Genomic DNA, 13,545 nt, shown 5'->3' on the forward strand with positions numbered 1-13,545 from the left:
GTAGTTCTGCCGCTCCAGCGTCCCGCCTGCGGCGGCGGGGCCGGCTTCCGCAGCCGCACTACGACTCCCGGCACCCCTGGCGCTGCGCCGCGAGGAGCCCAGTTGAAGCGGGTGGCGGCGGCGGAGCGCGCCCCCTCCCCCCCCCCCCGCTGAAAAGCCCCAAACCAAAACAAAAACAAACCGCCCCCCCCCGCCCCCCGAGCCCACCGCCCGCGCCGAGCCCCGGACATGGCGGCGCCGGGAGGGGGCTCCGCCAGCTGCGGGTGCTGATCCGGCCGCCGCGTCCCCCTGCCCGCCCGTCCCTCCCCGCCCATGGGCGAGACATGGACTACGAGTTCAAGTCGAAGCTGGCGGCCGAGCGCGAGCGAGTGGAGGACCTGTTCGAGTACGAGGGATGCAAGGTGGGCAGAGGCACCTACGGGCACGTCTACAAGGCCCGCCGCAAGGACGGGTAAGGGCCGCGCCGAAAACCCCTTTCCAACCCCTCCCCACCCCCCCGCACCAGCGCCCTCCGCTCCTTCCTTCCCCTCTCTCCCTCCTCGGAAAGTTTCTGGCAGCGCGGGGGCCGGAGCGCGAAGCCCGCCCGGGTATCCCCCGCCCCGCGCCGGGAGCGGGCCCCGGTGCCCCGGCCCCGCGGATCGGCGCCCGGCTGCTCGGAGTCACGGAATTAATTAGGTTGGAAAAGACCTCTGAGATAATCGAGTTCAACCTATGACCGAACATCACCATGTTCAAGTAGACCGTGGCACTTAAGTGCCACATTCAGTCTTTCCTTAAATACCTCCAGGGCCGGTGACTCCACCACCTCCATGGGCAGTCTATTCCAATGTCTAATCACCCTTTATGTAAGGAGTTCTACCTAACGTCCAACCTAAAGCTGGTCCCGCTCTGCCCCGCTTCCCCCCGCCATCCCCGGTGGTGCGGTGTCAGCAGGCTGTGCCCTGGGGTCGTCGTTGCTTTTCACGCCGCGTTTCAGGTCGTCGCTTTCGTCTTTTGTGTGACCGCGTTCGTACTCTGACGTTCTGTTCCGATTACTGCAGGGGATTGGGAAACGAGGAGCGCCTGGCTCCCGACGGCTCCTCTCCGGGTGCTCCCTCCCGGGCGGCCCGGGAAGCTCCCGGGGCGTGTGTTGGTCCTTGGTGTGACCCCAGCCCCAGGTACCCCGCTGGTCCCGGTGCCGGGCAGGCTTGGCTTGATGGCCTGTCTGGGACGCTCCTTGCAGGCAGAGCTGGTGGCTTCTGGCCAGTACCTACGCACAGGTGTGTCTCCATCAGCTTCCCGTGAGAGAGCAGGATACAGGTCCCTGTCCCCAAACACCTGGCTGGTGGATTGATCCAGAGAGGTCCTTTAGGCATTAAGCCCATGTATGTTGGCTAAGCAAGGTTTCTTTTCTCTGGGGAAAAGACAGCTGGCACCATGGGATAGGTACTCCATGGATGCCATTTTCACGGTACTGTTTAGGGAGCGATGGAGAGCTAGGGTTGCCATTTGGGGTTGCTTGGCTGGCATGCAGTTGTTGAAGGGGAGCAGTCCTGAGGCCTGAGCAAGGCTCTTGTGCAGGTGTGAGTTCCCAATAGAATCTTTTGCTTTCAGAAGAGCCATTGAGCACTTTTTCACTGTGGTGTGTGCTTGGTTCACAGACATAGCCTGTGTTTGCAGACTGTTCTAAGCATACTGTAAGGCTGGATAAAATATACCTGCGAATTGGTGGTGGCTCCTTTCCATGAGAATGCTAAAGGGAATAGCCTTCCATTATAGCCAACTGAAACTAAAGAAGAGACTGAATGTGTAAAAATGACAACTTTAAAATAAAATTTTGGAAGTGGTTAAGGGAATGCTGCTAGATTAATAGAGAAGTCCTGGGATTCTTTTGTAGGAGTAAATGGCATTCATATGTGTCTTGAAAATTTAAACTCTGAATTAAGTGGTTGTGGTATAAAAGTGATTAATAACTGAAAGGTAGACGCTAATTCCAGTGAAGGATTAAACACCGGGAAATGAGCTCTGATTCTGACTAGCTTGCTCTGCAACCTTAGGAATACTAGAGCATAAGTAACTTGAAATATTAAGGCTTTTCCAGGTATTATAGCTGCCACTGAGCTCTTCCAATATTTTTGAGTTAAGTGGTCATGGTTTCTTCTTTTTCCTAAGTATTAGTTTATATATATATATATATATATATGTGTGTATATATATATATATATATATGTAAAACATGCATGGGATATATGAAAAGAAGTGGTAATAAAACCACCAAAAATGCTAGCTAAATGGTTTTTGCTGTTCTTTGGTATAGTAAGCCTAAAATTGCTGCCTGTAAGAACAGTATAAGAAAAGGGAGAGCTTTGAGTTTACTGTTTTATGAAAAAAAAAAAAAAAAGGAAATTTGATGTCTGTTTTTAACTTACCTGTTTCACTTCCATCATTTGCAATGGAAAGCCATCACAGGAATTGCACTGATGCTACAAAGCACCATAAAGGACATGTCTTCAAAATCCCTACAATAATAGCAGTATGATAAGTGCAAATGGATAGTAAACTAAAAGTAAATATGATAAAGAGATAGCTGATGTGTCAGAGCTGGGAATAATCAAAGGGAGACCTTGAGCTGCAAGAAAACTAAGTGGTAAAAGGAAGTGCAAAGTTTCAGTGCTGTCAGGTAGATTGACATGTAATATAACATGGCACAGACTCAACTGTACTATGTGCTCAGAGGCTTTGCTTCATGAAGCTTGTGAAATGGCTTATTCTTTCTCTTTTTTTTCTTGGTCTTCATTTTTATTGGCATTGGTGAGTTTACTCTTAGTTGCTTTTGTGTAACTTTAGGTCCTTGGGTGAGAGTAAGATGTGAACAATTTAGGAAAAAAATCATTAATATAAACTAAAATAAACTAAAATCATTAATATAAGATGATTTCCTTGTAAACACCTAGCTAAAGTATATCTGAGGCTTGGAGGATATTTAGCATTAGTTCTTAACTTTAAGTGATCTCATGAAAGAAATTAGCAAGAGAAATCTAGCAGTGGTGCATATTTATTGTGTGCTGATCACTGAGTGCTTTTGAGCCTCATGTAAAGGAATTCTTCTTTAGCTGATTGCAGAGGCTGTTTCAATATTTCCAATTTGCAAGGCATTCCTGTATAAAAGGAATTCTGGCTTCTTGCTTCATATAGTCAATTTACAGGCTCAGGAGGCTGAGGGCAATAAGAACCTTGTAGCTCTGCAGAAATTCCACTGAGAACTTGTCACTTCATGTTTCAAAAAGTTGGCATATGAATTTTATGAAATAGTAAAATGTGTTTATATGGAGCTTGGCAAGCTGTTCGATAAAATGCTTGTAAAAAAAGTGGTTGTGTTGCTTAGATCTCTATGAATGGCTTGTGCATAAAAGCAGTTTTTTGACAAAGTAACAGCTTAGTTTGGCTTTTTCAGCCTAGAGTAGAATATTATTTGGGCATGTTTCTAGTGAGCTGACTGGTTTCTATGAAAGTTAAAAGATTTTTTCTTTTTTAAATAGACAGATTTGAACAATGTTAGTGTGACATGTGAATGCACTGCATCATTATGCTTTTAAAGATGTTGAGCACCTGCAGCTTCTGTTTAGTTCAGTGGTGTTTGTATGGTCTGATGAGCTCTGGAGGTACTAGCTGTGTTATACATTTAGCTAAATTAGGCACCTGGGTTTACAGAGCTTTCATTAATACCTCTGTAGTCCAGAAGGTGTAGAAAATAGGTATTTATATAAGCTGTCCAGTGCTTTATTTCATGTATGCTAAAACTGGACCAGTGACTTTAATGGGGGAAGTAATGATATAAGCCTCATGATTGCAATTCAGTCATCAATATTAAGTTTTTAGCTCTTTATGTAGTTGAAAAATCTGTCACTGTTTTTTTGTTTGTGTACTGATTCAAAGCATCATGTTGACTTTTGCTAAGCATATTTTTGGACACGTTCACATCTGTCTAATAAAGCAAAGAATGCAACTTTTGCAGTCATGGTTAGGAAAATTTAGTTTTGTTTTATGCCTTACCTCTTTTCATTATGTTCCTTGCCACTTCTTTGATCAAAATTTAAGCTGCTATGTTGTGCTTAGTTGCTTCACTTCTTGTGTCTTCTCCTCATATGAGAGGAAAGTTTTAGGATGAGTGAGGTTTGGAAATTCTGTTTGTTGTATATGCCTGAGTTATTTTCCTTTGCTTTTTTGAAATGATCAGTCTTTGAGCCCAGGCCACTACAGAGTATTTTTGTTCCTTCACCAGGATGTCAGTCCACCTGCACCTGGATGTTTGCATGAGTCAGCAAGCTGAAAAGATACCACTGCTGGTTAGTCAGGAGCGCAAGGAATAGTGGGATACTTGAGTCAGATAGAAAATAGGCCACTTTGTTCTTCATTCTGTAGCAGTGACAGCAGATGTAACGCTTGCAAAAGCTGAAATCTTCATGTGACTAAAACCTTTCTACTTACTGCTGCTTCTGCTTACCTGTAAACAAGCAATTGAGGTGGCTGCTTTTTCTTAATCTAGGGCTATTTTGTGTTTTATTTTTCTTTGACTTACTATCTGGGTTTGGGCAACAGAGGTTATTATAAATATTACCTATATAGCTACTTGAAAAGAATTAAAAAAGTTTGTAGTTTTATTTTAATCTGTATATTTCAGAACACCTTTCAAAAAGCAAGTATGTGCTTTTTGAACTTGTTATTGAAGGAATGACAGAAATACCAAGTGATTGGCTTTCTAAAGGATGGCAGTAGAAAGGCCAGGATTTGTACCCTGGGCAGCTCCCAGGCTCACTGCCAGCTCAGTAGCTGGCACTGCCCTGGTGGATCCTCCTTCCATGTTATTCTTTGGCAAGTAAAAAAGGTTTGTCACTGCCCTGTACTTACAATGTAGCAGCTGAACCAAGTGTGTAGATTTATATGCTACTGTAGTAGTATACTTTTGTAACTTGTCAGATTACTTTATTGTTACTGTACCTGTAACTTTTAAAGCGAGCTGGTATAATACAGGTTTCACCTTAGTTGCCAAATACGGAATTCCCTTTTGAAGACTGGGCAACAGTGATGCAAGTCCAGAAATACCACTGTGGAATACAGGCATAGGAAGGGGAAGAAAAATGAAATATTCTTTCCCTCTTCTCTCCCCTATTTTTCAGTACTGTAAGCTTGTAACTGAAGAGGAGAGTCTGTTTTCTTCCTTGGACTGATATTGGTGTGCAGAATCATTAATGTAAAGTTCTTATCTGACAGCATCCAAGTCCACGTAAGAGTTGAGTGCCCCCTTCCTGGCAGTGTTCAAGGCCAGGTTGGATCGTGCTCTGAGCAATCTGGCCTAATGAAAGATTTTCCTGCACATGGCAGGGGCATGGAACTAGATGATATTTAAAATTCCTTCCAACCTAAACCATTCTATGGTTCTATGAAAGGCAAGACATGGGGAGAGAAAGAAGGATGAAGTGCATAGCCAAGGCAAGTATATAATCTTAACACAGGGATGCTGCTTGTGGTTATGGCCATGTAAACTTTCATTTGTTTTAGTTTTTTTGTTTGATGAATCTTTTTTGTTTGAACTAGAATTGGACAAATATTGATTAACAGAGAAAAAAAATAGCCTGCTATGAAGCATGGCTCCATTGTAAAAACAGAATTTCTTCTGGGGCAGCTTGGTGTGTTTGATATTTCTGCTAATATTGTAACATTGTTCAGTGGTTGCACCTGGTCATGGTGGTGGCTCAGGTCACTGTGATGGTAGAAAACTTAAAAGTGTAGAAGAGGTAAAGGTAATCTGCTCGATCTCTTAAATCAGTATTTGTATAGCAATTAATTTGTATACTGTTCTCCCCATATTCTTATTTTGTAAAACTTAAATTACTTAAGTTATGTAGCAGGAGTGTGTCAGAAGAGGAAACTTGCTCTCAAGTTAGCTAAATGCTGCAAATGAACAACGTTGGTGGCAAAATCACAGGGGAATGAGGACATGGGTACTGCAGTTGCATTTTCTCTTAAAAGAGAAGCAACTCACTGATGTGGCAAACATTATACTCTTTTGAACGTGAAACTGGAATATTATGTACCAATGCAAGTTGATACTTGTAAGATATTTGAGAGTCTATAATAATTTATATCTTTGCAGTTTCTTATTTCCTCTATTTGACATTGCCTTGAACAAAAGTAATTTGAGTGTTGAGCTGTAGTTGCTGGTTACTAATATAAACCTGTTGCAGGCTGAATCACAGAATTATTGACCAAAGTCAGAACACAATGTATTTGATCCTAAACAATTACTTCTCTCTGCAGGAAAATCTCTTATCAGTTATGGTATCTGAAGAGCTGTGGTTTGCTTTCCACTTTCATATATTTTTTTTCCCAATGAAACTTCTTATCTTGAGGAAGGTAGAATGACTGAAGCTGTTGATGCCTTGCTAAAATCTCTCAAAAGCTAAGAAAAGCCAAATACTAGATTTACCTGCAAATCCTGAAAATACCTCTTAACCAATGAGTGCTCTCAATATGTGTGAGGAGGAGCAGCAGAGCTAAACCAAACTTGTCTAACTAGTTGCCTGCAATGCATACTAATAGAAAAGTCCCCAATGTAGGAAGATATAATTAGTACTTCATGTCTGTGCCTTAATGAGTGTTGCTGTTGCAACTATACCGTGGCTTTGCTTCCTGCCCAAGAGGATAGTGCAAGTGGTGATCAGTAATTTTTAGTGCTTCCCACAGACTCCTGCATATGGTCTCTCCCATGGCTATTTTGTACTTTCTTCTGTTACTCTCCCTGAAACTAAGTGCAGAAATGAGCTGTAAAGCCCATCATCACCTTTCAGAAAGCAAACAGCATTTGGCTGATGTTCTGTCTGCCACTGTGGCAAGCACAAAGGTGGTGTGGTGGCAGTAGGAGCTTAAGGAAGAAAGGGGGTCAGTGAGATGTAGAAGGGGTTGTGTTTGAGAGAAACAGATGACAGTTCTTGCCAAGCTTGCAGAGGAAGAGTTGTACATAAATTAGCCCATCAAATGTGAAGGAAAAACTCTCAAAGTTTAGTGTTTTTTTTGTTTTTTTTTAAAGAAATGAAGAGGGCAAGAAACTTCCTGTTACTGAGTGAGGGGGTTAAGAGTTTTCCAATAGTGCTGCAGGAAAAGGAAGTAAGAGTTTGAAGGAGAAGAAGAGATTCTTTTCTGCCCCCCGCCTGGTAAGAAAGTGCAAAGCAAGATAGACTAGGGACTAGGTCAGAAACTAAATACTTCTCGTGCGAACTGCTTGACATAGTAATTTAATATGTTGTTGTATATCTGGGTCATCCAATCTAACATGTTATATTGTGGGTAGAAGTGGAGAGGTGTTTTTCATAAATTTATTTCCAACACAAGTATTTTCTCATCATGTATGATTTAAAAAGAAACCAAAAAAATCAGCAAAAACCCCTAAGCCCCAGAAATTGCTGTGATTCATAATGCTGCAGATGTGTTTTCACAAGTAACTAAAACTTCTGTGGAATATCCTAACCAAATTGCACTAGAGATTTACCAGTAACGTTAAACTTTCACCTATGTTCTGAAAATACATACTCAAATCCTGTTTGCCTCTTCTGTGGCTCTAATCAAGCTCATGATTTGCATGGACTTGGTCAGAAGGTGCCTTTTTCCTCTGTTTGTAAGAACCAAGTTCCGTGTTGTGCAGGGACTCTGTTTGCGTGTGCTTGCTGCTGCTTTATGTTTGGTCCAGAAGGTACAGTCTATGCGTGTGATTGGGAAGGGATTGTTAGCAGCAGTGATAGGCAGCTCTTACATTCTGCTTCCAAAGATGTGTCGTTCTTTGAGCTCCTTTGCTGGCATTTGAGAACTAACATACACTGCAGGTTTTTTTTTTCTTTTTTAAACTGAAACGAAGTTTTAGAACTTAAAAAAGATTTATTTGTTTCAATAACAGCACATTTGCTTGAAGGAATGCTGAAAGTGGTCCAGGACAACTGCATTTAGAATAAATTGGCTAACTCAGTATGTGACTTTAGGAAATAAAGAACAGTTTCTTCTTGTGTAGCAAATACAAGAAGTTTATTGTTTTGACTTGACTTTCATATTTTCTAAATAACATAGGTTTGTAAAAGACCCCAGCTCTGGGAGCTTCGTTTACGTGGTTTGCTTGAGTATAAGTTAAATGACTGATAGATAACAATGCTAGTTGTGATGATACTAGAAATCATCATACCTCTTATGAAGTTCGCTATCTCAACAGATTCAAGAAGAAAAAAGTGCAGAAATATTTTAAACCAAAATTGCTGTTGTTGACAAAGTCCAGGGAGTCTTTAACTCAACTGAAACTTAACTTCTATATCTGAATTTTTTATTAACTTTTTTTTTAGACTTTTCTGTGGGAGCATAATCCTTTCATTTAGTGGTAGGAGTTTGTTTGAGACAGTTTATTAAATGCTAGTGTATCTAATAGGACTGGGAGGGAGGAAATGTTGTAGAGATAGTGTCAAGTGACCTGTACAAAATGGGTGTCTGTAAGTGTGGGTTGGGTTTTTTGGTTGGTGTGTCATTTATTTGGTTGGGGTTTTTTATTTTTTATCCTTTATTTAATTTTACTTTATTGGAAAGCAAAACTGACTTTTCTGCTTGTGAGAAAGATAGAAGGAGCTGAGACTACTGAAAGAGTGGATCTCTGAAGGACATTCATGTTTGCTTCTGTTGTTCCTGGGATTAGCAATCTTTAAAACAATATTTTCAGATGAGGCCACTGTATAACTGCTTGTTTCTCCCTCAGTCATCTGTTTTCTACAAAATTCATGATTCTGAAATATCCTACAGTTCTTCATCTTGTAAATGAAATCACACTGAAGATAGGCTTTCCAATAGGCAGAGCAGTGGCCATAGCTTCCTGTGTGTGCTGGGAGTGTCAGGTTACACAGTTAAGTATCAGGGTTCTGGGCTTAATAGAAGCACAGATATGAACTGGGGACAGTCTGAGACAGTGTGGCTTTAAACATGTGTTCCCATAAAGTGGGCCTCGTGTGTGGTATGATTGTTTTTTTTTTTTTGTTCACTCTGTGCTGACTTAAGTAGAAAATGCTATTGATTTCTTTCTTCAGTCAAATGAAAATAAGAGTTATAGGCAATTGTCTTGGAGGCAGAAGCTAATCTACTGGAATGGAAACCACATCTGGAGGTATGCTTCACTATTTTGAAGCAAGGTATCTGCTTTCCTCATGCATTAGTTGAAGGAAGAATCAATCCTTTTTATGTGGCCAGAAGGTTTCCTGCCTCTTTTGTCCCTCCTATCTTTTGCTGTCTTTATTAGAGCACTTGGAAGCATTCACACAGGTAATGCTGGGATTCTGCTCTGGCTGCGATTGTCTTTGACTTTCCCACCTCATTGGGAATGATGTGGGCCCTGAGAGCCTGAAGAGATTCGAAGGCCACTCATGTGCGACATTTTTAGCAGCATGTTTGGCTCTGAAGTTGGTTGTATTGAGAGAGATACTTCTTACAAGACACAAATTCTGCAAATTCAGAGGTGTTTAGAGAAAATTCTCACCTGTGCTAATATTCCATGAATTATCATGGATTCATGCTAAGATTTAACACCTTGCACGTTCAAAAATGCCGTGTTTGTTGCTTGGGTTAATTATCCTCAGTGCAGCTGAGAGCGGGTGTCAGCTCATGTCTTTGAATGTGTCTATTCCTGAAGCAGAGTTTCTGTATCAGTTGTTGTCTTGTTCTCTAGGGCATTGTAGACTTCAAAGTTAGCTTGTGTTCATATCTTTTGATTAAAACCAGTCATTGTACTGGATAACCAGTTGTTCCTTTGCCCAGTTCTGTCATGCTTCAAATGAGAAACAGAGGTAGACAAATTGCCAAATTTAACTTGACCTTCAGAACAACCAAAAGACCAGTTACGAGTTGAATGCCATTTATTCTACTTTTAGCATGACTTCAGTGATAGGGAAAAAACAGCATAAAATTTCATCAAGCCATGTTCTTAAACCTCAGATTGTGACAGAAGCCTGTTCTGACTGTGGGACATGCAATTCTAAAATTCAAAGGAAGCAGAATGCCCCTCCCTTTCCTCAGGAACAGATATGATAGTTGACTAAAGACCTTGTTTGTTGTTGAGAAGTAGCAAGGTTGTCTTAGTGGCTGGAATTAAGACCTCTATCTTGGAGAAATCCTAATTCCCTGACACTGAAGTGGGGAAAAAAAGTGGAGATGCTCCATTTTAAAAAAAATCATCAAAAATTACGGTATCTTTTTACATTTGAGACTGAATTAAATTAAACCTTGTGGTGACTCTATGGAGTTTCATTCCAGTCCTTATACCTTATTGTGAGGGTGTTTTTGCAACTTCACAACTTTTCAGCTGTAACAAATGTTCTCTGTCTCACTCTGACCAACTCAGCCCGTTTGAAATTTGGGTCTTGCTTCTTATTCATTATCTGGGTGCAGCTTTTGTACCTAAAGGCTAATTTACCACCTAAAAATTACATCTGCATTGTGTTAGCAAGCTTTCATGTAGGTCTGGCTTTGAGTTGAAAATTTCACTGAATTTGTGATAGGTCTCTGATAAATCTGGGCTTCCATGTGCTTTAGGGGAAACATTTGATTATGTCATGTGTCAGAAAAGGAAAACTGAGTAACTACAGCTTTTAGGCTATTGTCCTTCTGTTTGGTTTTACATTGAGTCAATAATTCTGCTTATTCTGCTTTAGGCAAACCTAATGCATTATAGGGATTTAGAAAAAAATCTGCACCTGGTATTTCAAACATGTTCTTGGTAAAAGAGACCCCAAAGAAGTACAGGCTTCCTACTATGTGGTGATTTGATAGTAATTTCCTGCCTATCAAAGTTGCAGTATTTAGCCAGATTTAGCATTACACAGAAAGAGCTGTGATGCACATTAAGCTGGACTATGTAGTTATGGTATGGCTTTATGACTTAAAAAATTCCAAAACCAGACCGCTCATTTCTTCACAATTACAGTTAGTCACAAGTATTCTTCTTAAGTGATTTTATGAAGCAAATGGCAGATTCTTTTTTGGCGTAGCCTTAGGACCCTCTTTCTATGAACTTGGTATGTAATTTACTGACTAAAAAAAATTTGCTTCCTCTTCAGTGGTATTTTTCTCCTTGCTGCTGCTGTTCCTTGTTTTAAGGTAGCAAATCCTCCCATGTGGTATCCTTTCAGGCAGGGAGGTATTTCCTAAATCTATTCATTATCTGTAATCAAGCCTGTCTGTAAAGAAATAAAATCAAGTGCAGAAATAAAATCTGTCCTCTGCTTAAATAGAGCAAATGCTGGAAGAAGCTACCTGGAGCAGCAGAATAATTTTACAGCTTTCAGCGTTTAATGTGAATGCTTTAGTTTTTACTCTTACAAACAGGCTGTCAAATCTGCTTACCCCAATCTGCTATGACCATACTTGTATGAAATTCACAGTTCTCAGTCACTCTAAATACTTTGGAATCAGTCTAATTTTAGCAATGGCAACAACCCTGTAGCTGATTGAGGTCTCTGAATTTTCATCAATAAGTTTGGCATGAGGGTGGCTGTGACTGAAGCTGTGCTCTCTTTCCTTGCAAATACAAAGTTTTATTATAGTGTGAAGGCTGAATTTTAATAGATTAAGGTTCGTAAGATTCCTGTGGTCTGGTATTACAGAGATCTTAAAGACTGTCTGTAATGTGAAATAATCCAAAATTGTTGTTAACAGTTAGAAGGTATTTATGTTACAAAGATTTGCTTTTAAATTTCTGAATTAGAAACTACTGGAATAAAGAGAAGAGGATATGGTTAGGTTATGTGTAATGGTGCTGAAATAGTTCCAGTCTCCTCACATTAAGAGACCTCTACTCCCCCCTCCTAATTTAGTGAAACCATAGCTGGGAAAAGGCATCTTTTTTAAATAGCAGAAAGCCTTATCAGTGCTCAGATTCAGTTTCTGTCATTTTAATCAGCTATCTTCTCATGCATAAAGAACACATCATCTATGTTAGGTGAAGATTGGGAGGGATTTATAGGTATTTAGCATCTTTTGTGAGGCTCTGTGGAAGCAGGCGATGTCAAGGGCATTGTGTTTAATGGCAAGTGGCTTAGCATCACTTTAAGAACTTGCCTTGTTTTTTAACATGCACATTTCCCCCTGAGTTCATAAACTGGTTTACAGAGGAGTAAACAAGGAAAAGGATAGCCATATCACTAGTGTGATTTAGAGATACATCTGGGGTTCTTCTACAGATTATAGAGCAAAATCTGTTTCAGTTTCTCACAGGGTGCTGTGATAACAGAGTGTCTATTAATAATCTGATGCTGTTGGTACTTTTAATATGAACTCTTTTAGTATGACTGGGGCATGGCAGATTTTCCAGCAGGTGTAACTGCGTATAACGGTTCTGCTGCCTATTTCTCATAGTGTATGTAGTGAGAGTCAGATAGCTTTTTAAAAGGCTAATTGTAGTAAACAGTTGTTCTGTATTTTAATGTCTCTGCCAGTTTATAGTAGACAAGTTCAGAATGCCAATTTCAACAAAAAAAAATTCTCTTTTCTTGAAAAGTTTTTTTTTAACCAACCAACAAAAAATAATTATTTAAAAAATTCACAGACTGCATTATGATTACCAAGTTAGCCTTCTTTTGGTGTGTATTTATACCACCTGACATTGGCAAGTCTATGAAATTATTGGAAAATGGAGTAGGAAACCATACAGCATTCAGGAATTTGGTCTTGTTGCATTTTGAGAAGCGTAACATCTAAAATGACACACAAACGTCTGCCTTTTGGATGTGTTTTTAGGTTGTTCCAAAGGGTTTAATGGGTAGACTTTAAGTCTTGGAGGTAGGAGCAGATAGAGAGAAGTGCTGCTTTCTTGTGTTACTGTGTGTAGATACTGAGCTATCTGGTGTCATCTGGTGTTTGGGGTGAGACCTAGTGGAGTTTAGTAGGTGTCATCAGGCAGTGACACCAATGAGCTGAGAAGCATTTAAGCCCCTTTTTGAAAACTGAGATTATAAGGACTTGAGACAAAAAAAAATATTCAGAAATGCAGTATTTCTGTATATTGTCTCTATTCCAAAAAGCTTTTTCCTTTTGTTTACCTGGATCAGGCTTGGAGATTCTCTTTTAATTCTAGTTCTTTTTAATATTAGTATAGTAGAGACTGTCCTGTTTGATATAAGTTTGTTGCATTGTTCCCACTCCTCAAGTTTACTTGTAGATGTTTCAGATAAGATACAAACTCAGCTTTTAAAGATTGAATAGTTATTGCCTGCTGGGGAGGTTGATTTACCACCCTGCTGTTGTCCACAAAAATCGGATTTGTTACGGGCAACAAGCCAATAACTACACACTCAAGAGAGGCATTGATTATTTTATTTCAGAGTTCTGCAAGCCTGGGTGCCCAGTGGAATTCCACAAATCAAGCACAACAACTACCTTTTACTATTTATACATGTCATCAAACAAAGGAATTAGTGTTCATTGGCTACAAGTTACATAATCCTTGTATTAATTAGTGTTCTATCTTCTCTTGGTTAATGATTCTCTCGCTTC

The 13,545-nt window shown here is 40.3% G+C and overlaps 1 protein-coding gene across 2 annotated transcripts in view; it reads left to right on the plus strand.

Annotated features, from left to right (window-relative positions):
- The first annotated feature begins 203 nt into the window (after positions 1–203).
- The window catches only part of CDK19 (cyclin dependent kinase 19), a 120,998-nt gene continuing 107,656 nt past the window's right edge, over positions 204–13,545 (plus strand). Inside the window, exon 1 of one of the 2 annotated variants that reach the window (XM_069010983.1) lies at positions 204–451. In XM_069010983.1, coding sequence (XP_068867084.1) covers positions 324–451 — 128 coding nt within the window. In that variant the 5' untranslated portion in view covers positions 204–323. The remainder of the gene's footprint in view (positions 452–13,545) is intronic. The other variant, XM_069010984.1, reaches the window with a different exon arrangement.

The sequence above is a fragment of the Aphelocoma coerulescens genome, chromosome 3, assembly GCF_041296385.1.
Source record: "Aphelocoma coerulescens isolate FSJ_1873_10779 chromosome 3, UR_Acoe_1.0, whole genome shotgun sequence".
NCBI classification, from domain to species: domain Eukaryota; kingdom Metazoa; phylum Chordata; class Aves; order Passeriformes; family Corvidae; genus Aphelocoma; species Aphelocoma coerulescens.